The sequence below is a fragment of the Microcaecilia unicolor genome, chromosome 2, assembly GCF_901765095.1.
Source record: "Microcaecilia unicolor chromosome 2, aMicUni1.1, whole genome shotgun sequence".
Taxonomy (NCBI): Eukaryota; Metazoa; Chordata; class Amphibia; order Gymnophiona; family Siphonopidae; genus Microcaecilia; species Microcaecilia unicolor.
The window spans coordinates 558,558,856-558,586,470 of NC_044032.1; the positions used below are offsets into that span (position 1 = coordinate 558,558,856).

Sequence of the window (27,615 nt, forward strand, 5' to 3'; positions counted from 1 at the left end):
GCTCGTAGGGTTAGTGATCTTTAGGCCTTGGTTGTGCATGCACCTTACATCAAGTCTCATCATAGTAGAAGTAGTCCTCCGCACACACCCTAAGTTCCTACCGAAGGTGGTGTCGGAGTTCCATCTGAAGCAATCAATTGTCTTCGGAACATTTTTTCCCCATCCTCATACCTGCCCTGGCGAAAGTAGTTTGCATACCTTGGACTGCAAGAGAGCATTGGCCTTTTACATGGAGCGGACAAAGCCCTTCTGACAGTCCGCCCAGTTGTTTGTTTCTTTCGACCCTTACAAGGAGGGGAGTCGCCATCGGAAACCGCACAATCTCCAATTGGCTAGCAGATTGCATTTCCTTCACTTATGCCCAAGCTGGGCTGACTCTAGAGGGCCATATCACGACTCATGTTAGAGCCATGGCTGCTTCAGTGGCTCACTTAGCCTCCATTGAAGAGATTTGCAAGGCTGCAACGTGGTCATCAGTCCACACATTCACATCTCACTACTGCCTTCAGCAGGACACCCGACGCGACAGTCGGTTTGGGCAGTCGGTGCTGCAGAATCTGTTTGGGGTTTAGGATCCAACTCCACCCCTCCCCCCCCCGACCCATTTTTGTTCTGTTCCAGGCTGCACTCTCAGTTAGTTGTTTATGGTTTCAGGTCAATCTATGTTATGTCCTCGCTGTTGCGAGGCCCAGTTGACCAATGTTCATTGTTTTGGGTGAGCCTGGGTGCTAGGGATACCCCACATGTGAGATCAAGCAGCCTGCTTGTCCTCGGAGAATGCAAAGATATTTACCTGTACCTGTTTCAGTGTCACCCCTTCCTCCGTGTTCCAGGGTCGTCGTCACCCCCATTCCCTCCGATTTCCAGGGTCTTGCCCCCGCTTTTTTTTTCTAGTTTTTGTACAGGTGATGCATTCCCCCTTCCTACCTTCTCGTCCCCTCCCCCAATTCCAAACCACTCTCCTCCCCCGAGTTCCAGGCTCCTTCCCTCCCTCCTCCTCTTGCTCCAGGCCCCCTCCCTCCCCCTTGAGCTCCAGACCCCCCCTCCCTCCCTCCTTCCCTCCCCCTCGAGCTCCAGACCCCCTCCCTCTGATTTTCAGACCCCCCTCCCTCCCTCTTCCCTCCCCCTCGAGTTCCAGACCCCCCTCCCTCCGATTTCCAGACCCCCTCCCTCTGATTTCCAGACCCCCCCCCCTCTCCCTCCGATTTCCAGACCCCCTCCTCCGAGTTCCTGACCCCTGGATCCCCCTGCCGCAACCCTCTCGAGCCCTCCTTCCCGCCGCCAACCCTCCCCCACCGCCGTCGCGTACCTGTGCTGGCACCCCCGCCACCCAAAGTCCTGTTCTCGGCTGCGTGGCGTGGATGAATGATCTGATCAAGTTGCAATCTGTTTGTGTGCGTGCGTCTGTTCACTTCTGGTTGCTGTTTACTTCAGAGCTATGTCTGTTCTTCAGATGTTTCATGGCTTTTCCTGTTCTGAATACTGTTTACACCGTAAAACTACCATTATTTGTGTCAGAATTTTGCAGTCACTGTGAGTGCTCCACCCCCAACTTACTGTTAATGACATCGTAGTGACATAAACTTTTATCTGGGGAACAATATTGGAGGCCTATCACAAGCTTTACCCACCACTCAAGGAAGTGCTGCAGATGATCTAAGACAGCCCACCACTGATCGACAAGGCTGTTAAGAACTTCCCAAAGCAACTGAAGGCCTGTGTTAAAGCTGGGGTTGGACACTTTGAGCATTCACAGTAACTGCAAAATTCTGACACATATCATTTGAATGTTATTTTACTGTGTTTTAGCTCAAATGTTTTTATCTAGTTAGTAACGCTAAAATGTCAGTATAACATCGACATAGCTTAAGATAATTAAATGTTTTTTAATAGTAGTATAGAAAATTTCTTGTTGAAATTCAAAGTGGTCGCTAAGAAAACACACTGCAAAAAACTGTAGGGGGTTACTTTTTTTTCCCCCCCTCACCCTGTACATCCTTAAAAGGAAGGTGGCAGGTTTCGGATCTTTTTTGTTTTCTTTAGTGAATTGGCTGTCATACCTCTGTCTTAAATTTACAAGATTAACATTGGCCTTCTAACTCAAGAGTTCACTTATATTCTTCAATTTCTGCCTGCAAGGCCTGGTTGTCTTGGAGGGGCATAATCGAACGCGAACACCCATCTGCATGGGCGTATATCTCCGAGAACGGGTAAGTGAAGGGACGGGACAAACCGTATTTTCGAACAAAAAATGGGCGTCCCATCTTTTTTCCGATAATACGGTTTGTGCCCGGCAAATGCATCGGATTTATGTGGATTTGAGCTGGGCGGTTTCGTTTTTCAGCAATAATGGAAACCGAAGGCGCCCAGCTCAAAAACGACCAAATCCAAGGCATTGGTTCGTGGGAGGGGCCAGGATTCATAGTGCACTGGTCCCCCTCACATGCCAGGACACCAAATGGGCACCCTAGGGGGCACTTGTAACAATTTAAAATAAACAGTTAACTACCTCTGAAGTCCATAGCTCCCTTCCTTTGGGTGCTGAGCCCCCCAAATCCCCCCCAAAACCCACTGCCCACAACTCTACACCATTACCATAGCCCTTATGGCTGAAGGGGGGCACCTAGATGTGGGTACAGTGGGTTTTGGGGGCGGTTTGGAGTGCTCCCATTTACCACCACAAGTGTGACAGGTGGGGGGGGGGATGGGCCTGGGTCCACCTGGCTGAAGTCCACTGCACCCACTAACAACTGCTCCAGGGACCTGCATACTACTGTGATGGAGCTAGGTATGACATTTGAGGCTGGCATACAGGCTGGAAAAAAAAGTTGTTAAAGTTGGGTTTTTTTGGGTGGGAGGGGGTTAGTGACCACTGGGGGAGTCAGGGGTGGTCATCCCCGATTCCCTCCAGTGGTCATCTGGTCATTTAGGGCACTTTTTTGGGACTTGTTCATGAAAAAAAAAGGTCCAAAAAAGTGACCCAGATTCGCGCTAAAAATGCCTTTCTTTTTTCGATTATAGGCCGACAATGCCCATCTCTCCTCGACCAATAAACACGCCCCAGTCCCGCCTTCACCACTCCTCCGACACGCCCCCGTCAACTTTGGCCATTTCCGTGACAGATTGCAGTTGAAGACGCCCAAAATCAGCTTTCGATTATACCGATTTGGATGCCCACGGGAGAAAGATGCCCATCTCCCGATTTGGGGCGAAATATGGGCGTCTTTCTCTTTCGAAAATAAGCTGGTTGGGGTTCAAAAGCAACTCAGTTTTTGTGATCTTATCTATATTGTCTCTAGGCAGGGTCTGCATTCTTTGATTTTGTTTCTGTGGTAGCTACAGATTCCCTATACATTGGGGTGAGCCTTATTGGATACAGCTTTGTGATCCTACCCTATTTGAGGGAACTGCTTTACTGTATCTCACAAGTTCTGGACTGATCTGTGGGATGAGAAGGAAGGAAATATTATTTCATACCCGACAATTTTCTTTCTTTTGGTCCCAACAGATCAGTCCAGAAACCCACTCTTGGGTGTTCTTCTTTTCCTTGCTTACTTTGTGCACTGTTATCCTTTTTTCGTCCCGTTATGCAGTTGGTTCTCCTTCCATTAGGAGATTTATCTCCAGTTTTTTGGGATATAAGAACATAAGAATAGCCATACTGGATCAGACCAATAGTTCGTCTAGCCCAGTATCCTGTTTCCAACAGTGGCCAATCTAGGTCACAAGTATTAATCTTTAATGAATTAACTGCATACAGTGGCGCACAGAATTGTTAATGGAGTAGAAAGGAGTGGATCAAAGTTTATAGATAAGCTATTTCTGTATCTAAACTGAAGTGATTTTTTAAAACAGAGAAGATTACATCTTTTAAAAGGAAAACACTCATTTCTGTAATGCCATAGAATTTTATGTTATCTTATAGTACACTGAATGTGTGTGCTTTCTTATCTATGTAGAATGTTTTTAATATTCTAGGAAAAAACAGTGGCTAATTTAAGATTAACTGTGTCAGACCTGGAATCTTCTGTCGAGTAAGTAATGACTAATCTCATACGTTTTTTAAGACACTGTTTAATGGCAGGCTGATTGTTAAACAGCATATTACACATTTCATTAGTAGTTATTTAAACCATTAGTGTATTGAATTTCAACAACAGTGTTTTGTTTAATGCAACGCTTATGTAAAGGGTTACAGCTGCAATACACTATAGACGCCATGGCTTGATATAACACAGGATCATTTATAACATGGTCAAGGGTTGGACCCCCAGATTTTTTTTGTTGTTAAAAATTACACTGTAGACCTAATAAAATGTGGATTCACTTATAACACAGTCAGATATCTTGGACCCCAATGTTTGCATTATACCAACTCTACAGTGTACTTGGTTAATATTGACTGCTATTCATATGCTAATATGAGAACTTAGAAAAATCAGTTTTTTATAGAATTGTTTTCTGAAGACAAGGCAGTTCATCATAGTTACACACATGGGTGATGATGATTATTGCTCATTTCCAACAGATGTTTTTCATAGCTTTTAAGGGATTTTGGAAGGTGACTCCAGGTATGTGCAACAGTTCCCTCATTCCCATGATGACGCAAGATGCCGCAGTTCAATTTCTACTATGAATACCAGTCACATTTTTTTTATTTTTGCAGTTTTTTTAAAGCATTTGGTTTCAGAACTATTTTCTCTTTTCAGTTGTAAATCTGCCTTAGATTTTTTTTAATAACATGAAAAAAAAACAGCGCCAAAATTTGACTATTAAATATTTTTCAAAGTCTGGCATGCTCATGTAAAGCTATATTATGTTCTCAGCGGTGACTCATTTCACAAGGGCAATCCTACCCTTGGCTCGCTTGCCTACTCATAGGTCCAAAGATTTATTTAGCTATTTATTTTCAAAACCACTCATTTTTTTAACATATATACTTTTGTAATTTTACTTAAAATTGATATATGACATATCAAAAAGCACTTAGGGCCCTATTTACTAAGCAGCGTAATAGGTGCGTTAATATTTTTAATGCGTGTAAACCATGTACATGCCTACAGTATCCCTATAGGCACCTAAAAGGTTAGCACGCATGCTAAAAACACTAACACAGCTTAGTAAACAGAGCCCTTAGCTTAATAATGAAAATTCATTTGTCTCAGGACCGTTATCCAACATGCGGCATGTTTTGCATTTGCTGCATCAGGATTCAGTCCACTGCAATGATATAAGAGTTCAATCAGTACAGAAATTAAAGTTGTTATATATATATATATATATATATATATGATATATATATATATATCATACATGAGGCTGTGCAATAAAGGAAAATATATTTCTATACTCACTCTCAAACACTCGCACGCTGACAACCCCCTGCTCAAGAGGATTCCTCTGAAACTCCCTAAGTGGGTGGCAGTGACCGTAATGTGAGTCTTTAGCTTGGGAGGAGTACATTGCCTTGGCCGGCTCACACAGAGTTCGTGGTCACTCTTGGAGACATCCTAATCCATTAATTCCCTGGAGGTGAGAGCCATTGACATAGTGCTGCACAGGCTCCTGCCCCCGTTGAAAGGGGAAACAGTCCGGATGATGTCCAACAGTGCTACGATGGTGGTTTACATCAACAAGAAAGGGGGGGGGGGGGACCTGGAGTGCGGCGATAACACTGGAGGCTGGCTGGCTGGCTTTATAGCTGAGTAGAGCTCCATTTTTTGGTGATCTCAACAGTGCAGGTTGTAGGGGTGGAGAATGTGCAAGTTGATTTTCTCACTGGAACGCTCTGAACTCAGGAGGGGAATAGGAGCTGAGACCCTTAGCCTTTCAGTTCCTGGTGGATTGCTTTGGACCTAATGATGGCACACTGGAAGGTAAAGTGTTTCCTGTTCTTCAGTCACAGATAGTTCAACTCTGTATGAATTGATGCACTAGTACAGCCCTGGCTAAGGCAAGTGTATCTTTACATTTTTCCACCTTTGCCCTTGATTGGCAGGATTCTCTGGGAAGATGCCAAGCATCTGTTTCTTGTGATCCTAGTGGCTCTGGATTGGTCCTGTTGGTCATGGTATGCAGATCTCATGCGCCTGCTGCTAGATCCCCCACGTTTGGCCACCACTCTGGGCAGACCTGCTGCATTGGGATCTTAACCCTGATGGGCCACCGTTCAAGCCTTTGAAGAGGGTTTCCTTGAAGGATCTCACCCTGAAGGCATTTTGTCTGGAAGATATTTGTTTTGCCAGACGTGTATCTAAGTTACAGGACCTATCCTGCAGGGAGCCTTATTAGTTGTTTAGGGACAATGCTGTCTGTAGACAGTTTCATCACTTTTGGCTAAGATGATTTCTTCCTTCTATATGAATCAGGTTGTATCACTCGTGGCCTTTTCATAACAGGGATTTGGGATCTTCTCTGCATAGTTTGGATATCTGCAAGGTGCAGTTGCATTATCTGGAAGTTTCAAACCTTTCAAAGTAAGATAAGCTCTTCATGTTGTTTCAAAGGCCACACAATGGGCAGGCAGCCTCTAAATCCTCCATGGCACACTAAAATAAGGTGTTGATTGAGGCAGTTTACATCATTCATGAGAAGGTATTCCCTGTTAGCTTACATGCACATTCCACTTGGGCTCAGGCAACTTCCTGGGCAGTCGCACAAGAGGACATTTACAAGTTGGCAATGTAGTCATTGTATGGTGATTTGCTGCTGAAGGATCAGTTTACTCCTCTCCCTTCCCCCTATTCCCTCTCCCTTCCCCCTGAGGAAGTATTTTTTCCCCTCTCCCCCTTATCTCTGCTGTTTTAAAGTGATGTAAGAGCAAGTTGAAATATGATAGACTTTTTTTTTTTTTTTGTTACATTTGTACCCTGCACTTTCCCACTCATGGCAGGCTCAATGCTGCTTACATGGGGCAATGGAGGGTTAAGTGACTTGCCCAGAGTCACAAGGAGCTGCCTGTGCCTGAAGTGGGAATCGAACTCAGTTCCTCAGTTCCCCAGGACCAAAGTCCACCACCCCAACCACTAGGCTACTCCTCCACTGTAGTGAAGGGCATCATATATACAAAGCTGAGGTTCACAAAACAAAAACTGTTCACGTCCCAACATTAATTCACTCAACAGATAATTGTCCCAAAAAAAATCATTAAACTGCTGACTAGGTCGTTTCCCCCACCACCAATCCCCTCTGCACTATGAAACCTATTTTTCTTGTCAGGGTTTCTTATCTGTGGAATAATTTGTAGACTTTTTCCAAACTAAGATTTCTGTCATTAAAGAAAGCTTATCTTATGTTAGCAGATGGCCAAGAAAGGTCTTCGTGGTTGTGAGAAGCAGCTAGTAAGTCTGGCCAAAAAAGTGCAACCTGACTTGGAGATGAGAGGAAGACCAAATGAAAAACCAACAAAAAACAATGACCAGTATGGCTAGAAGGTGAATTTTATTGACAGGACGCAAACCTGATGTAGCCACTTCTCAGCAAGCGCCTGCATCGGGGTACAACATCTAAAAGTGAATCACAAACATATAATAAATACATAGATATACTCACTAAGAATATTAAAATAACACAACCCATACTGGTGAAAATAACATACCAAGCATAAGTAATTCCTACAATTCAATATGTCAAAAAAACGCATATAAAAAGCTAACTAGCAATACAATAAATGATTGTTGAAAAGAATTGAATGGTTATTAGAGCATATGTAATCGGTGTAAATCAGCTGTCAGAACCATTAGTGACCTCTAGATGTCAGGATTGTTTTAAAATAAATAAATCTCTCTTGCTCTCTTTATTTTTATATATATATATATATATATATATATATATATATATATATATATATATATATATATATATATATATATATATAATGCATCCAATTTCTCCGTTTTGGGCAGCAAGCTCTGGAACGCCTTACCAAGATCGATTCGAATAGTCAATAACTATTTACCCTTCTGGAAGCTGCTAAAAACTCACCTTTTCAAGCAAGCCTACACAAATGACAAATTAGGAATCCTGAATTATCCGGATATGATTATATGACAGAACTTTTTTTTTTTTTTTTTGTATATGACAGAACTTGTAATATGCTTCCTGATTTATCCTTTTGAATTCATCCCTCTCCCATCCATCATTATTCATTCTTCTTTAATTTACAACACACTATCCCAATTTACACACTCTTCCCACTTCCTCCTCTACCACCTTCCTCCCATACCCATCTTACTTACCCACTTTTATTGTTCACCTCTTTATTTACTACTAGAAAAAAAAGCCCGTTTCAGACACAAATGAAACGGGCGCTAGCAAGGTTTTCCTCGGAGTGTGTATGTTTTAAAGAGTGTGTGCAAGAGTGAGTGTGTGATAGAGAGTGAATGTGTGAGTGTGTGTGTGTGACAGAGTGAGACTGGGTGCGAGTGTGTCTGTGTGAGTGTGTGTGTAAGAATGAGAGTGTGTGCCAGGGGCCCCCCTCCCTCCCAGTCCCAGGGTTTTTCTCCCCTTGTCCCTGTCAGTTCCAGGTTGGCCGTCCCCCCTCCCAGTTCTAGGGTGGCCATCCCCCCCTCCCTGTCCCCCAGTTCCAGGGTGGCCCCCCCCTTCCAGTTCCAGGGTGGACCCCCTCCGTCCCAGTTCCAGGGTGGCCCCCTCTTCCTCCCTCCCTGCCTCCCAGTTCTAGAGTCGGCCCCCCTCCCTCCCAGTTCCAGGGTGGCCCTTCCCACCCAGTTCCAGGGTCACCCTCCCTCTTCTCCTCTCCCTGCCGGTTCTAGGGCGTCCCTCCCTCCCACCGCCGGGCGCTGAGAGCCAGCGTGGTTTAGCAAAAAAGGCCACCTTGCAAATGCTCCCTTTTGTCCTACAGCGAAGTTCGTTTTGGAAAGTTTTTTTTTTTCTTCGAGTGTTTAAAGATGCAGTGTGAAGTTCAGTGAAGCCACAGTCAGCTTACGAACGTTGGAGGAGGTGTCGTGTCATCTGATTACCCGCCCTCAACGTCATCATATTGTGACGCGAGGGCGGGGCAGAGACGGAAGTCTACACCGTTACGAACCCTGGTCCCCGGAGTAAGCTTCAGACCGTTGGAGTTACGAATTATGTCGGGGTGGGCGGGGCTGAGGGCGGGGCTATGAGTGGTGCTGAGACCCTACGAACACTACAGGGGGGGCTTCAGTGGCAGGCTTCAGTGGCACGGAGTGAGCTTCAGAGGTGGGAATTATTTATATAGATTAACATTCGATGAAGCTGCCTGGGCCCGCACTGCTGTTGCTTGGGCTCTCTGGATGACATCATCCGAGGCTTCAGTCCCAGGCACAGCCAATCAGAATGGAGGCACGGGCCCAGGCAGCTTCATGGAACTTTCATGGTGCAAATTATTATATTAGATATTTAGCTGTTTTGTCCTTTTTGTGTTATCTTGTAAACCTATTATATATTATGTAAGCTGCATTGAACCTGCTAATAATTGGGAAAGCACAGGGTATAAATGTTACAATACAATATATAAAACTCCTTTCCAATACAATATATAAAACTCCTTTCCAATAAGTTAAAAAATATATTATGTGTATTAATAAATCTATATAAAGAAACTGATATATAAATCTGATTTTAAACAAATGACAAAAAACTGGCATAACTGATGTAGGTGGAAAGATCATATACCAGATTTCTATCAAATATGTAACAACAAATCTCTAATAAATATGTTTTCCCAAACTAAGAGACTCTTCTAATAAAGCATAGCATGCATTAAGTGCTAAGAAGCCCATTTTATACCTATAGGCTTCTTAGCATTTAACACACGCTGTTAGCACATGCTAAGCTTTAATAAAAGGGCCCCTAAGCAAATTTTATAACAGGCATTGTAGAGTATATAAAAAATATTAATAAATACAAAAATGTATTAAATGCTATAATGCTTTATGGAATTGATGATGCAATGATTAGCTATACCATAAACCAAAAAATGAACAATAGATTATGTAAACATGCAATTACTAGCACTAAAATAGCATGAGTTAAATATGAAACTCATATTCTCCAATGTGCCTGTAGGAGTAAATCAGTAATCACACTGACCACTCATGGACAGTGTAGGATAGAGACGTATATAGAACCCTGGATATTTAAAATCATGTCTTCTTAGCTGTATTACATTAACTTACACCTATGCATTTGTCTGTATTTTAAGCTTGTTTATATATGTAAGGTTATAATACACTATATGAAGGTTCCACTTTACAGAGTTTCATTTCTGAGGTCATGCATGACTTAAATTTCCTGAGTAGCATTCCTAGCATAGATACATATACTCCTCTACCCTTTAGGTCTTTGTAGATGAGCTCATAAACAAGCTGTTACACATATGTTTTTACCTACACTACACCTTCCTTTTCTATCTATGGTTTAAGCTAATACTTGACTATAGATAATAGGTAGCCCGTTGCAGGGATAGGTTCATTACTTTTTAAAAGCACTTAAGTAAAAAGTAAAAGTACTGGCTTCAAAAGTAGAAAGTCTTATTAAAAAAAATACTCAAGTGAAAATAAGTTTCCTTGTCATCCATAGTAGACCACTCCAGACCATTGGGAATAGTTGTGTCCATTGACCAGCGGATGGTGATAAAGAAAGTAGTTCTTTGTGATTCACCCCATCACACAGCCCTGGAATGTTCAGTATTTTCTCTGTTGGACTACGCATCTCCTCTTTGCTCCCTATGCTTACAATAAGCGTAGGTACAATCCACCTTCTCGACAGCCTTCTCAGGCTCAACCCCAGCGTGCTCGTTCTCGTCAACAGCGTGCGCCTAGACAGGCCCCTGCTGCTCCCCAACAAAAGCAAGGGATGGGCTTTTGACTGACTCCAGTTGAGCATAACTGCTATAAACGTGTCTGTGCCGGCCGGTCGGAGGGAGGCTAAACTTTTTTCACCAAAGTTGGCCTCTCATAACCTCCGACCGGTGGGTTCTTCAAATAGTCCGGCTCTGATACTCCCTCAATTTGACATCAACACCTCCAAATTGCCCACCGGGAGCTCAGTCCTTCAGCTTCCAGCACAGGCAGGTACTTGCAGAGGAACTCTCCGCCCTTCTCAGCACCAATGCGGTCGAGCCCGTGCCACCGGGGCAGGAACGGCTGGGATTCTATTCCAGGTACTTTCTTGTGCAAAAGAAAACGGGGGATGCGTCCCATCCTAGACCTAAGGGCCCTGAACAAATATTTGGTCCGAGAAAAGTTCAGGTTGCTTTCTGTGGGCACCCTTCTTCCCATGATTCAGGAAAACAATTGGCTATGCTCTCTGGAATTGAAGGATGCTTATACTCACATCCCGATACTGCCAGCTCACAGGCAGTATCTTCGATTCCGTCTGGGGACATGGCATTTTCAGTATTGTGTACTACCCTTTGGTCTCGCCTCTGCGCCCAGGGTGTTTACAAAATGCCTGGCAGTTGCAGCGGCATCGCTGCGCAGATTAGGAGTCCATGTGTTTCCCTATCTCGACGATTGGCTGGTGAAGAACACCTCGCAGGCAGGAGCTCTACAGTCCATGCAGATGACTATTCAACTCATTGAGCTACTGGGGTTTGTGATAAATTATCCAAAGTCCCACCTTCTCCCAGTTCAGAGACTAGAATTCATAGGAGCTCTGCTGGATTCCCAGACTGCTCATGCCTACCTCCCCGAGGCGAGGGCAGACAACCTTCTGTCCCTTGTTTCCTGGGTCCGAGCATCTCAGCAGATCACAGCTCGGCAGATGTTGAGATTTCTAGGCCACATGGCCTCCACAGTCCATGTGACTTCCATGGCCCATCTTCACATGAGATCAGCTCAATGGACCCTAGTGTCCCAGTGGTTTCAAGCTACCGGGGATCTAGAGGATGCGATCCAGCTGCCCATGGGGTTTCTCCAATCCCTTCATTGGTGGACCATTCAATCCAATTTGACCTTGGGACATCCTTTTCAAATTCCTCAGCCACAAAAAGTGCTGTCAACGGATGCGTCTCTCCTCGGGTGGGGAGCCCATGTCGATGGGCTTCACACTCAAGGATGTTGGTCCCTCCAGGAAACAGGTTTTCAGATCAATCTCCTAGAGTTGCGAGCAGTCTGGAACGCTCTAAAGGCTTTCAGAGATCAGCTGTCCAATCAAATTATTCAAATTCAGACAGACAATCAGGTTGCCATGTATTACATCAACAAGCAGGGGGGGCAGCGGATCTCGCCCCCTGTGTCAGGAAGCCGTCCAGCTGTGGCTATGGGCTCGCCGTCACAGCATGTTTCTCCAAGCCACGTATCTGGCAGCCATAAACAACAGTCTGGCCGACAGGTTGAGCAGGATAATGCAACCTCACAAGTGGTCTCTCAACTCGAGAGTGGTACATCAGCTCTTCCAATTGTGGGGCACCCCCTTGGTCGATCTCTTTGCTACTCAGACCAATCACAAGGTCCCTCAGTTCTGTTCCAGACTTCAGGCCCACGACAGACTAGCGTCAGATGCCTTTCTCCTTCATTGGGGGAAGGGCCTCCTGTATGCGTATCCTCCCATACCCTTGGTGGGGAAGACTTTGCTTAAACTCAAGCAGGATCGCGGGACCATGATTTTAATCGCGCCCTTCTGGCCGCGTCAGATCTGGTTCCCTCTTCTTCTGGAGTTATCCTCCGTAGAACCGTGGAGATTGGAGTGTTTTCCAACCCTCATTACTCAGAACAATGGGGCGCTTCTGCATCCCAACTTCCAGTCCCTGGCCCTCACGGCCTGGATGTTGAGAGCGTAGACTTTGCCTCCTTGGGTCTCTCGGAGGGTGTCTCCAGAGTCCTGCTTGCTTCCAGGAAAGATTCCACTAAAAGGAGTTACTCTTTTAAATGGAGGTGGTTTGTCGTCTGGTGTGACAGCAAGGCCCTAGACCCTTGCTCTTGTCCTACACAGACTCTGCTTGAATACCTTCTGCACTTGTCTGAGTCTGGTCTTAAGACCAACTCTGTAAGAGTTCATCTTAGTGCAATTAGTGCTTATCATTATCGTGTAGAAGGTAAGCCTATCTCTGGACAGCCTTTAGTTGTTCGCTTCATGAGAGGTTTGCTTTTGTCAAAGCCCCCTATCAAACCTCCACCAGTGTCATGGGATCTCAATGTCGTTCTCACCCAGCTGATGAAGCCTCCTTTTGAGCCACTGAATTCCTGCCATCTGAAGTACTTGACCTGGAAGGTCATTTTCTTAGTGGCTGTTACTTCACCTTGTAGAGTCAGTGAGCTCCAAGCCTTGGTAGCTCATGCTCCATATACTAAATTTCATCATAACAGAGTAGTCCTCCGCACTCACCCTAAGTTCTTGCCGAAGGTGGTGTCGGAGTTCCATCTGAACCAGTCAATTGTCTTGCCAACGTTCTTTCCCCATTCTCATACCCGCCCTGCTTGAACGTCAGTTGCATACATTGGACTGCAAGAGAGCATTGGCCTTCTATGTGGAGCGGACAAGCCCCTTCAGACAGTCTGCCCAATTGTTTGTTTCTTGTGATCCCAACAGAAGGGGAGTGGCTGTTGGGAAATGCACCATCTCCAATTGGCTAGCAGATTGCATTTCCTTCACTTACGCCCAAGCTGGGCTGACTCTTGAGGGTCATGTCACAGCTCATAGTGTTAGAGCCATGGCAGCGTCGGTGGCTCACTTGAAGTCAGCCACTGTAGAAGAAATTTGCAAGGCTCTGACGTGGTCATCAGTCCACACATTCACATCTCATTACTGCCTTCAGCAGGATTCCCGATGCGACAGTCGGTTTGGGCAGTCAGTACTGCAGAATCTGTTTGGGGTTTAGAATACAACTCCACCCCCCTAGGCCCATTTTTGTTCTGTTCCAGGCTGCACTCTCAGTTAGATGTTTCTTCATAGGTCAATCTTTGTTTTGTCCTCGCCGTTGCGAGGCCCAAGTGACTTTCTTTTGTTGTTTTGTGAGCCTAGGTGCTAGGGATACCCCACATGTGAGGACAAACAGCCTGCTTGTCCTCGGAGAAAGCGAAGATACTTACCTGTAGCAGGTATTCTCAGAGGACAGCAGGTTGATTGTTCTCACCAACCCGCCCACCTCCCCTTTTGGAGTTGTTGTTGTTCTTTATTTGCTTTTGATATAACTGAGGCGGGAACGGACACACGCAGTCGGGAAGATGGCCGCGCATGCGCGGTGCGAGTCCCTCGTGCTCCGGAAGCTGTCACAAAGTTCTATGCATTTTTGCTGGGAAAAATGCTCCGTTCCTGGGCCACCGACCCACATGTGAGAACAATCAGCCTGCTGTCCTCAGAGAATACCTGCTACAGGTAAGTATCTTCGCTTCCTCTCTTTCTTTCTCAAAATTACTTGGTTGTACTACAGAAAGGTTGTATATCAAATCAATGACCTTTACCCTTTCTCTCACTCCCTTGCTGTAATGCTTGCCTCTGACACGATGAAAGATTATTGCGTTTACGTGACGAGGATAATTTTTCATACTCCTGTGTAATATGTAAAGCACTGGTTTTTCATATTGGGGTTAGGGCTTTTATGGTTTGGTAAGTTTTCTGCATAGGATTTGTGTCTTTTTTTTGCAGGGTTTTGTGTTATTCACAAAGGGTCTGGCACTATTTGAAAGCAGGCTCTTGGGCAAGGGCCAAAGGCGGCCCTTGTCACGAAAAATAAAAATACTCGCGCCTAATTGTCTGAACCCATCTGCTTTAAACAAAGTGTCTGGTAGTGGAAGGAGGATGTGCTATTCCTGAGGTGATAATCACAATTTTGAATGTCAAGTTGTAAGGAGGGTAGCTTCATTGATGGGGAATATGGAGTTTATGATACAGAACTGGAGCTTCAGGGTTTGACTGTACTCCCACATAGAACAATTTGTTGAATGAAGCTATGAATGTTAATGACGATTTTTCCTAGGTAGATGAAACTCGCTGGAGGGAGGATGGTTACTTTCTGCATTAGTGTCCATTGTTCCCGTAATAAGCCATATGGGAACAGATTGATGGGAACATTGGACTCTAAAGGGTTAAAGGTCATGGTGACTTGTATTACTAATTTAAAAATAGAGGGGGAGAGGGGTATGATGCACAGAAATGTCACTTTGGCTTGCCACCCCTCATATCTAACTTGTCCCCCTTGTTGCCACCCTAAATATTTCTGTCTAGACACACCACTAGTGTTAACCTAAACCTATTATTTAATGTAAGTCCCTTTATTCTAAATGGGTCATCTTTACTAAGAGGCCCTGTTTTTACTAAGTACTGTGGGGTGCACTCAGGCATCTTACAGTAATTCCAAACTGTGCACATACTAACCACATGCTAAAAAAAATATTTCAAAAAATTTTTTGAAGGAGTGTGTTATGGGCGGAGAGAGTTGTTCCTTCACCAACCAGTTTGCACATCTACATTACTGCACACTTACTGGTTAGTGTAGAGATACCTGTGAGCTCTTACTGTCTACAGCATGGGTGGTGGTAAGTATTCAAGTGGTAATTTTAAAAAATTGGCATATTAGTGCCTGAACTAAATCTTAATACAAGGGGGAGATCCCTTCAAATTAGTCTATCTACACAAATCTATCAAACAAGAGATACTCTTCTCAGGGTCTGAACTTCCAAAATAATTAAGAAGCGTGAGGAGGGAAAAAAAGCCTTAAGAAGCTCCCAGCTTCATTTAGCTGCGGAAGCAGGACTGCTTCATCATTGGCTTTAAAAAACCTCCTACTTTAATGTTGTAACGCCCCTTAATATTGAGCCAAAACAAATGTGACCTACGGTGGCCAGCGTTTCATTAGCCTGCTTTTAGGGTCTGGCGGTCAAAAAGTTCTGTTGTGATAAAGGATAATAGATCAGCTCATAGTAGGCAAAACAGAACAAAAACAAAAGGTCAGTATATTTAACAGAATCTCCCGACTGATCCATGTGTATAGCATAATACCTCCACACGTATCTTAGCAGAGGAGGAAGACAGGGACCCAACAAAATGGCCCCTCTATATAAGCATTTACGTCAGACGCTCTGTGGATGCGGCAGCCAATCATAGGAGTTCTTAAAGAGATACACAGTGTCCTCAATCATCAACACGTTATATGGAGGAAATAGTTTAATTCTTTCAAAAGAAATGGCACCACTCAACTTTCGCATTCAGACCCTCAGGAATCAAAGAGTTTAGTTGAAAAATCCAGCGTTGCTCCTTCTGGAGTAGCAGGCGTCTTCTGTCACTACCAATATGACTGGCTGATATCAGTATGTGTTGTAGCACAAAGCACTTTAACAGGGAGAATGAGTGCTGCACAATATTACAGTGACTCGCAAGAGGTGAAGTGGATTTCTTAGTCCTAATGGCACTCTTATGCTATATCAGATGAGTATATAATGGGCGTGTAGTCTGGCCCACATACAACTTGTTACAGGGACACACAATACAGTAAACAGCATGATCTGACTTGCATGTAGTGTTCACTTTCAGGTGGTATACACGTGCTGTACGAGGATGTGTATATGTATATATTTCTAGCACCATAGGACACATAGTGCAGTCGTGACATCTCTTATGCCCATTGAACACGTGTACCTCCGGACGTCTTGCTGGTAATAAAGATGGACTCAATAACTCCTTCAAATTCTTGGAGCCACTGTAGGCAAATCTAATTCTTGCATCTGAAAATATTGGGAGAGTTCTCAAAATACCCCAATGATCCCTAATAATTCTAGTGACCCTCTTGGCTTTTATCGTATATCTCAAAACAAAAGTAATGATATCATTCTCATCTTGTTCTAATCTCTCTCGAGGGCAAAGCAGCAGATCCTGGAAATTGTACTTAATTGTACTGCTATTACTTAGAAATGATAAGTAGTAGATCCCTGTAATTGTACTGCTATTACTTAGAAATGATAAGTAGTAGATCCCTGTAATTGTACTTAATCACCCTTTTAGGGTATCCTCGAGACAAAAGGCATTTGCCCAAATCTTTTGCTTGACAGTGAATACTACATGCAAGTCAGATCATGTTGTTTACTGTATTGTGTGTCCCTGTAACAAGTGGTATGTGGGCCAGACTACGCGCCCATTATAAGTTGTATGTGAGCCAGACAACGCGCCCATTATATACTCGTCTGATAGAGCATAAGAGTTCCATCAGGACTAAGAAATCCACTTCACTTCTTGCAAGTCACTGTAATATTATGCAGCACTCATTCTCCCTGTTAAAGTGCTTTGTGCTGCAACACATACTGATATCAACCAATCATATTGGTAGTGACAGAAGACGCCTGCTGCTCCAGAAGGAGCAATGCTGGATTTTTCAATTAAACTCTGATTCCTGAGGGTCTGAATGCGAAAGTTGGGTGGTGCCATTTCTTTTGAAAGAATTGAACTATTTCCTCCATATAACGTGTTGAAGATTGAGGATACTGTGTATCTCTTTAAGAAACTCCTGTGATTGACTGCCATATCCACAGAGCGTCTGACGTAAATTCTTATATAGAGGGGCCATTTTGATGGGTCCTCCGTCTTCCTCCTCTGCTAAGATACATGCGGAGGTATTACGCTATACACATGGCTCAGTGGGGAGACTGTTAAATATATTGACTTTTTGTTTTGTTTTGCCTACTATAAGCTGATCTATTATCCTTTTTCACAACAGAACTTTTTGACCGCCAGACCCTGAAGCAGGCTGACGAAACGCTGGCCACCGTAGGTCACAGTCTCTATTCGTGGAAAAGGAAGCACCAGAAGAAGCTAAGTGAAAGCTGAAAGTTACTTTAAAATATTTTTTTCTGTGCATTAGCTAGTGAGCGCAAATAATACAAAACTGTTCTGGTCTAATATAAATTTGTTTTGGCTCAATATTAAGGGGCGTTACAACGTTAAAGTAGGAGGTTTTTTTAAGCCAATTATGAAGCAGTCCTGCTCCTGCAGCTGAATGAAGCTGGGAGCTTCTTGAGGCTTTTTTTCCTCCTCCTCCTCAAGCTTCTTAATTATTTTGGAAGTTCAGACCCTGAGAAGAGTATCTCTTGTTTGATAGATTTGTGCACATTAGTGCATGGCCATTAATACAAAAATGAGAAAATCAGCCATTTACGGCTGCAGTAAAAATGACCTTAGCATGCTGAAAAGACCCACATTAGAGTGCGCTAAGGCCACTTTTTGCTACAGCCTAGTAACAGTACCCCTAAGTGTATAATTCCTATTAACACGTTAAAATATTAATGCTGGTTAGTGAATGTGGGCCTAAGTTTGCACCTGAGGGTGAAGTTACAGGTTACAAAGAATTCTCACAGGATTTACAGGTTACAAAGAATTCTCACAGGATTTGAACTCTGATTTCTCTGGTGGTTAGCCTGCTGTTATAACTACTAGATTACTCCTCCACTATGATGCCATGTTATAATTAAAATCAACCCTGGTTGATAGGAAAATATTTGTGCTAAACACAGTATGCAAATAGCACTCAGTTATTTTTTTTAGATAAAACATGAAAAATTGTACAATTATTTTGTATTGTAGAATAAGCAAGGAAATTATATTTGTGGCTTTCCAAATTGCTCTTTTAACAGCCAACTGAAGGATTTGTTGAGTAACAAAGACCGTGAACTAGCAAGTATCCATCATCAGCTTGATGTCACCTGTTCAGAACTGTCAGAATTGAAACGATTAAGGGAAATAGCGTTGAAGGAAAACAGAAGATTGCAAGATGATCTTGCTACAATGACCAGAGAAAACCAGGTATAAAAATAAAAAGTGTTCTTTGAATGCTGCTCAGTAGTTTTAATTTAGAACACCTTTTGTTCAAGTGCATTAAGCAGTGAACATATGTATCATGCTCTAATTAGCATGGAATGGGGTGGGGACTGCATAGGGACAGTATCTTGCAGATAACACAATGTAACTCAATGCACATTAACCATTAATGTGCCAGAAAATGTGAAATAGTTAATGCCACCTCATTAGGTTGTGTTATCTGCAGTGCAATTAATACATGATAAGTTAATGCAAAGACTTTGCAGTTACAATGCATTAATTGAGGCTCCTATGCTTAACAACTGTACTATTTTTAACTATAGTAAAAGGGGCCTTTAATTTTGTAATTGTCATTACAAAAATAAATCATGACAGTGTACATTAGTATTTAATCAGTATCAAGGTATCCATGAAAAATAATGCATATATATATATATATCAGTTGACAAATGACAAAATAAATAAGCCCTTGACTCAAAGAAATAGCCATATTAAGGTACAGTGGAACCCCCAATATAACGCGCTCCACAATAATATAAATCCACATATAGCATGATCATATTTTGGTTCTCCTTTTTTTACATGCAGCTCCTCTGTCAGCAATGACTAGCTAAGTCAGAGTGGGCCCCCTCCCCCCATTGCCTGGATAAAAAAACACTCCATCCCATGTCTAGGTACACCAGGGTGGCCCCAGTGTAAAAGCAAATTTGGGTGAGCACTGTCTGCGTGACTGAAGGCTGCTTCCATGGAGAAACTATCTCATAAGTGGAAGTCTTTCACTACTCAAGAAAAGTTATCTGCACTCAATTAACTGAAGTCTGGTAAGCAACAAACTCAGCTGGCCAGAAAGCTTGGCATCAATAAATCCTACTCCGAGGGTAGAGGAAAGAAGAAAAGCTGTGGTTTGCCCTGTATTTTGGAAGAGGAAGCTGGATTACAGAGGAAACAATATTAAAGTGGCTAGTGATGAAAACTGGGATTCGGCTATATCAATAGTTAATGCAAGCTCAGTCCCAGGAAGTCCGTATTTCTGGCCCCATCATGAAAGCCCAGGTGGAAAAATTTGACGGACAGCAAAATGGCCAAGAGTCTACATTTTATATGGCTCGACAGATTTAAAGAGGTATACCATCAGTCAAGTCGTTGTCTCAGAGGAGCTCCATTTGGCTGACAAGGATGCAGCACATTCTTAACCAAGAGAACTTAAAAAACTGCTGGAAGAAGGGAGGGTACACTGAGGATCAAGTGTACAATTGCGATGAAATGGGACTATGTTTCAAAATATTATCTGATCATAAACTAGCAGCCAAGGATGATGTACACAAATGGGAAGGCTTTAAACGAAGGAAGGGCAGAGTGACCATTCTTTTTTTGTGTGTGAATAAAGTAAAGCCACTCATGAATGGAAGTCCAAATCGATCAGGTGTTTTCACCATGTAAATATGAAATCTTTGCCTTTTAAATATACAAACATCAAGAATGCTCCAATGACCTCTTCAGTCTTTACAGACTGGCTTCATAAATCCGTTGTTCTAGCTGTTAGAGCTCATTTATGTAAATTTAAACAAGAGAAAAAGGCCATATTTCTTCTGGATAACTGCCCAGCACACTCTCCAGTAGAAGAGTTTGTGAGCCATGATAGTAACATCAAAGTGTCGTGTCTACCAAAGAATACAACTTCTGAGATCCAACCCCTGGACCAGGGCATTATTTCAGTGTTTAAATCAATCTACCGACATGAGTTGATTAAGAGGATGGTGGTAGATAACACTGCTACAGTTGATGCAGTGCTGGCATCACTCAACCTGAAAGAAATTTGCCACCTCACTTGAAAGGCCTGGGGTGCTATCTCACCAATTTGCATTGAGTGATGTTGATGAAGGGATTTGGATCCATATTCCTTTTTCTGACAACTGATGAGGAAGAAGCCCCACAAGGAAGCTTTTTTTTTTTTTTGGCTTTTCTCCAGAGGATGTGTGATTAGCTAAAGAGGCATTAAAAAATTTTGAACATGTGCAGAATGATATCATGAATTGGGTTTCAATTGATAACAAGTGCCCCACTAATAAGCATGTGACTGATTAAGAAATTGTGGCAAATGTTCAACGAAAGGTAACAGCCATTCCATCGGAAGACAACACTGATGATGAGGAAGATGATGATGATATTCCTACTCCTCCACCAAAAATGTCAGAGGCTATAGAACATCTTGATGCAAGATTGAGATGGCTAGAAACCCAGGATGTGGACAGCAGCAAAATTTTACAGCTACAAAACATTCTTGATTTTTGCAAGAAGCCAATAGTTTACATTAAGAAAATAGACCATGTTAGATAAGTTCCTGTACTAGTACAGTAATGTATGTTCCATTCACATTGTATATACAGCAGTTCAGCCATAGTGTACACAGTTATGTGAATTCTGTCTTGATTTTTAGCAATAAATCTTAAAAAAACAAATTTTATTAGCTTTTATTGAAAGCTCCCAGTGTCAAGGCCATGGTTGTGACCTGCATCCCGGCTCACCTCCTGGTTGTGATGATCCTTTTTTGGGCCTTTGGATCCTGTCCATTGCACGGTGGGTCACCGATGCCTTTGCTTCAGGTGTGCTGGGACGCCCACCGGGCTGCCTCTCCAGTCTTCTCTGCCGGCCAACACTAGGAGCTCCTCCTTTGAAGATCCAGCAGTGGGAAACTCCAGAGGACGCTTTCCTGTGACATCTAAAGCATAGCCCTATTTTATGGTGTTTGGTACTCTGCTTCTGGACTTTCGCAAAAGGTCTTTTGATCTTCAGCAGCGCCTTGCCTCGTGTGTCTCCCGTCAAGCCTTGCTTGCCTTGTTCCAGCCTTGCCTGTTTTCAGCCCCATCGTGTCGTCAGCTGCTACCATCTTCCAGCATTTTTTTGTCTTCAAGTTCCAGCCGTGCCTTGTCTGCTGTGTCTCTTGCCTTGGTTCTGCCTAGCCCTGTCAGCCTTGTCTTCGGTCAGGTCTTGCCTAGTACTTTGTCTTGTGTTGTGCCTAGCCCGAATGACTCGCCTGCCATAGCTGGTGTCCGACTATGGTCCAAGGGTTCACTTCCCCTGAGTCTGTGACGCCACGCTTAATACAAAGTTACTCAGCATGGGAGAAAAGCAAATATAAAACAACAATGTGACAAAATATCAAACAGTCACATCTCCCCCCCCCCCCCCTCCCAAATGTCTGTGGTGGGACATTTCCCAATGTCTTCCCAGTCACTGTCTAGCAGGTTAAAGGGACCAGATTGAGAGTACTAATCAAACAGCCTCCAGAACCCCAGTCATCTCTATTTTGGATTCTCTAAGTCCAGTAGCTATCTCAAATAGACTAGAAATAGCAGGATTCAAGACATTCATATATGCTGACAATGTTACCATATACCACTCATCTACTCAACACTATCTCCCCTGCTGTCACCCCTTTCATCTGTCATATCCTCAATCTATCACTTTCCACTGCGACTGTCCCTGATTCCTTCAAACATGCCATAGTCACCCCACTCCTCAAAAAACCATCTCTGGATCCTACCTCTCCGTCCAACTATCGCCCCATCTCCCTCTTCCCTTTCTTATCCAAGATACTGGAACGTGCTGTCTACCGTCGCTGCCTTGACTTTCTTTCTTCTCAAGCTATTCTTGATCCACTCTAATCTGGCTTTCGCCCCCTTCATTCAACTGAAACAGTGCTTGCTAAAGTCTCCAATGATCTATTCCTGGCTAAATCCAAAGGGCTCTACTCTATCCTCATCCTTCTCAGTCTTTCTGCTGCTTTTGACACTGTTGATCACAGCCTATTCCTTGGCACGTTGTCCTCACTTGGATTTCAGAACTCTGCTCTTTCCTGGTTTTCTTTTTATCTCTCTCAGCGTACTTTTAGTGTCTACTCTGGTGGATTCTCCTCTTCCTCTATCCCGCTCTCAGTGGGTGTACCTCAAGGATCTGTCCTAGGACCTCTCCTTTTCTCCATCTATACTTCCTCCCTTGGTCCTCTGATCTCAGCCCACGGGTTTCAATATCACCTATACGCTGATGACTCCCAGATCTACCTCTCCACACCAGAAATCTCAGCAGAAATCCAGGCCAAGATATCTGCCTGCCTGTCTGACATTGCTGCCTGGATGTCTCACCGTCACCTGAAGCTCAATATGTCCAAAACTGAGCTCCTTATCTTCCCACGTAAACCAACCTCTCCCCTTCCCCCACTCTCTATTTCTGTCGACAACACGCTCATTCTTCCTGTCTCATCTGCTCGTAACCTTGGGGTCATCTTCGACTCCTCCCTCTCCTTCTCTGCACATATTCAACAGATTACTAAAACCTGTCGTTTCTTCCTCTATAATACCGCCAAAATTCGCCCTCTCCTTTCTGAAGACGCTACCAGAACCCTCATCCACACGCCCATCACCTCTCCCTTGGACTACTGCAACTTGCTTCTCACCGGTCTTCCACTCAGCCATCTCTCTCCTCTTTATTCTGTTCAAAATTCAGCTGCACGATTAATATTTCGCAAAAGTCGCTATGCCCATATCAGCCCTCTTCTGAAGTCACTTCACTGGCTCCCTATCCATTTCCGTATACAGTTCAAGCTCCTCTTAATTAACCTATAAGTGCATTCACTCTGCTGCCCCTCACTACCTCTCCACCCTCATCTCTCCCTACACTCCTTCCCAGGAACTCCGTTCATTAGGCAAATCTCTCCTAATTGTACCCTTCTCCTCCATTGCTAACTCCAGACTCCGTTCCTTTTATCTTGCCGCACCTTATGCCTGGAATAGACTCCCTAAGCCATTACGTCAAGCTCCATCCCTGGTCGCCTTCAAATCTGGGCTAAAGGCCTACCTGTTTGATGCTGCTTTTAATTCCTAACTTGTCACCTGCTCGTAACCTTTATCTTGTCTTCCTCTCTTCAATAGTCCTTTCCCTATGTGTCCTATCTGTCTGTCCTACACTTATCCCTTATTTGTCCTATCTGTCTGTCCTGATTTAGATTGTAAGCTCTTTTGAGCAGGGACTGTCTTTTCTTCATGTTAAATTGTGAAGCGCTGCGTACGACTGGTAGTGCTATAGAAATGATTTGTAGTAGTAGTACATAACCTTCAAAAAGAACATTCAAGACATCTTAGAAAAGGCAAAACTTGGTTTAAATTTGATGGAAACCTGGGCCTCAGAATCCAAACTAAAGTTAAATAAAGAAAAAAAACTAAATTCATGGTCATTACCAACCTATTTGACCAAAACGACTACAACAGTTTCACAATTGACAACACTTCATTCCCCATTGACAATAATCTGAAAATTCTAGGTATAATTATAGACAAACATTTAACATTTGATACTCAAGTTTCCTCAGTAATCACAAATTCTTTCAGGTCTCTATGGAAACTAAAAAGAATCAGACCCTATTTCTCATGAGAAACATTCAAACTATTGGTACAATCATTAACATTAACCCAGTTTGATTATTTTAATGTCATATATGCGGGCTGTAAGGAGTACCTGTTGAAAAAAACTCCTAACATCTCAAAACACTGCAGCCAGGTTTATATACAAAATCTCTCATTTTGAAAGTGCCTCCCTTTTATTAATCAAATTACACTGGCTTCCCATCAAAGCGAGAATCACCTTCAAATTATGTACTTTTATCGTTCAAATCCTAAATGGCACAGCTCCAGACTATATGGTACCATTAATAAACGCTAAATATGAGGCAAGAAACCATCTCAGACTATACCCCTCAAATTGCAAAAAAGTGATCTACAAAACTGTCCACTCTGCAGACTTCACTTACCTAGGAACCAAATGGTGGAACTCCTTACCACCCAAGATAAGAAATATACAGAAATATACTAGATTCCATAAAATCCTCAAATCGTTTCTATTCAAACAAACCCTCACAAAGAACAACCATATCTCAAACAATTAATTATTACCTGAATTTGTTATTACTCTGTTTACTATTAACCTTCTCTTTGCTTCATGTTCAATTTCTTATTCATTATCGATTTTCTAAATGTTAAACATCCATAGCTATCCCAATATGTTTGATACTGAATTGTAAAATTGGATTCTTACAACAAATTACTTTCTTATTCATTATTCTTTGTTATGTATCCTATACTGTTTATTGTAAGCCACATTGAACTCAAACTTGTTTGGGGTAATGTGGGATTTAAATGTCACAAATAAATACATCTTATGAAATGTTACTAATTGCCCATTCCTTATTGCAGTCAACTCTGACATTAAGCAAACGTAATCCAGTTTTTGAAGGATCATCATTACAGATGGTACTGATACTTGTTTCCATGCAGCTGCCAGGACCAGTCTAGCAGCTGATTTAACAAATAAATCTTTACCTAACAAAATCCTAAATATTACCAAATTCCAGAGTCTCCAAAGTTTTCCCCAACCACTAATTAATCATATTTCCTTAGTTAAAACCTAAAATATAAGAGAGGATAGAATACATTCTAGGAAATTATTGTATAAGAAATACCCAAGTGTGAGGGAGTGAATGACATAGGGACAGGAAACTTGCCCTCACTGGTGAATTTCAGCCCCCTTGCAGCAGGTGGTGCTAGTCTGCAGAGGCCAAGAGGGTATTAAAAGCCCTGAGGCTGAACAGATCAGGGATGCCCCGATACAGAGGTTTCAAGGAGAAAGAGTGAGCAGGAGGCCCTGATTCAGAGGTTGAATATAATTTGGGTCTGCCAGAACGGTTTGGGCAGCGGATGCAATAGGATTTCTTCTGGCCTGAATAGAATGGCATGCTCCCTTTAAATGATTAATTATTCTGCCCTAGTATTTGTTCAGACTGTTTTACACAGTCTGTGCACTAATAAGCTACATAATCAGAAAGACACCCGGGATTCATTGGATATAAGAAAATAGTTTATTAGCATCAGTATCTTGCCCAAAGGCAGTTCAGGCTATAAGGCATTCATATCTGGAATAGGAGGGAGCAACGCTCCACGACAAGCAGCAGGTGTTGTCAGACTTCTCTCTTCTCTTCTCTTCTCTTCTCTTCTCTTCTCTTCTCTTCTCTTCTCTTCTCTCTCTGCCTCCTTCTGCTTCTCCTTCCCCTTCTGCCTCCTTCTGCTTCTCCTTCCCCTTCTGCCCATAACCCAGAATAGTGCCCTTTTTATACACTCATGGTACAGTTCATTCCTATGGAACCTCACTTTCTCACCACCTGTTTCTGCATATTATCGATTGATAATTATATTTCCATTTTCTAAGTATCAACATCCCTACTAACAATGAGTTCACATGTCTATAACTTTCAAGTCTCAACATCTGTGACAATAATGAGCTCATACATTAATAGCTTCTGAACATCAACATCTTTTGATCACAATGAGTTCCCATATCTCCAAGTCTCCCTTTGCCCCCCCCCCCCCCCCCGGATGTTCCAGTTTTATGTCAGTCTGACCCACTATGGTCAGCCAAAACATCTTTGCTCCCAACTTTTTATTACCATCCTGCAAAGAGGTGGGAAAATGTGGGATACAAATGCAATAAATAAATAAAAATCCTGTTAATTTCCTTGTGCACCTGCTATTCAGAGAACAGATTCTGGCCCCCTGTCAGCTCAATTCAGCTGCAGTGACCTAATTCATGTGAGAGATGGTTTTTGTTTTTGTTTTCTTTGAGGCCTAGCTCTTAGCTATAAGCCTGAGCCCTTGGCCTATACTTCACTGAAAACAAGTGACAGCATATTTCTGCAAGGTCTCTAAGCGAGCAAGCAAGTGGGAAGCTGAGTGCGGAGGACTCCCTGAATCATGTAGTGATCAGCTGGTCAAGTCAAGGAAGTAGGAGAAGTGTCCCTGAACTTCAGAGTTAAGAAGTGACTGTATATGTGACTGCTTATTGAAGTGTGGAAGTTGTCAGGGACAAGGTTCCAGGATGGTGTTTGACAGACTTTACTAAAAGTGAAAAGCCTGTGAGGAAACAGGCAAGTTTATCTTTCCTGTGGTACAGAATAAAGCCTTTCCTTTTGACCTTTGCACTGCCCTACATCTGTTTTTTGAGGACTCCATGCCCTGCCTGGGCACATATTATCACATTTTGGTGGCAGCTTAGAGATTTTTTGTGTCGCTGCATAAGAGACAGCTCGCGCATCTCCAGGGCTAGGGGCCTCAGTACAGTTTGGAGGGTATGTATAAAGGCTAAGGAGAGTAACTCCACCTTAGAGAGACAGGGAAATAAGAGTTATTAAGCGCTGGACATGTAAGTTTTATTTTCTTGGGGTTTTGGTAAAAGTGTGCAGTGCTTTAGTGCAGCAAGTAAACTCTTGGAGTGCACAATAAGACTGGCCAGAGAAGTGCAGCAGACAGAGTGTGCTGAGGCTGTGCACAAGCCACACCTAACCAGGTGAGTTGGCAAGGTGGAAGAAAGGAAAAAAAAGTGTGGAGCAAGTCCTTGGAAGCTGTTCCTTGTTGAAAGCACAGAATGAGAGAAAGTGTGTTGTGGCTTCAGACTGAGCTAAAGAGTGCTGGAAGCTTGATTGAGCTGCTGAATACACCTGGTGAAAAGGAAGCACAGAGTGTGAGCAGTACATAAGTGAGACAACATGCTTAGGCTGGAAGGCTTCCCTAATTAAGCATAGTGATTACAGCCGAGTATAGCTGTCAGAAGTGGTTAGAAGCAGAGAAAGCTTCAGTGGAAAAGTGAAACTAAGATTGGTGCTGGAGCATCTAGGAAAAGCTGGTCCAGATTCCAGGAGTGGAGCTGCTATTGAGAAGCTGGCTCTGGGAGACTGCAGAGCAAAGATGTATAAAGTTAAAAAGCTTTGCAGAAAGAAGAGAATTAAAGGTTGAACTGCTGCTAGAGAAGTTGCAGCTGGGGCAGCTTATGAACTTGATTTGGATT

General features: G+C 43.2%; 1 protein-coding gene across 1 annotated transcript in view; it reads left to right on the top strand.

Moving 5' to 3' along the window:
- The window catches only part of CEP135 (centrosomal protein 135), a 445,305-nt gene that overhangs the window by 324,531 nt on the left and 93,159 nt on the right, over nt 1–27,615 (top strand). Inside the window, exons 17-18 of the mRNA XM_030191406.1 lie at nt 3,979–4,034; nt 18,546–18,714. Coding sequence (XP_030047266.1) covers nt 3,979–4,034; nt 18,546–18,714 — 225 coding nt within the window. The remainder of the gene's footprint in view (nt 1–3,978; nt 4,035–18,545; nt 18,715–27,615) is intronic.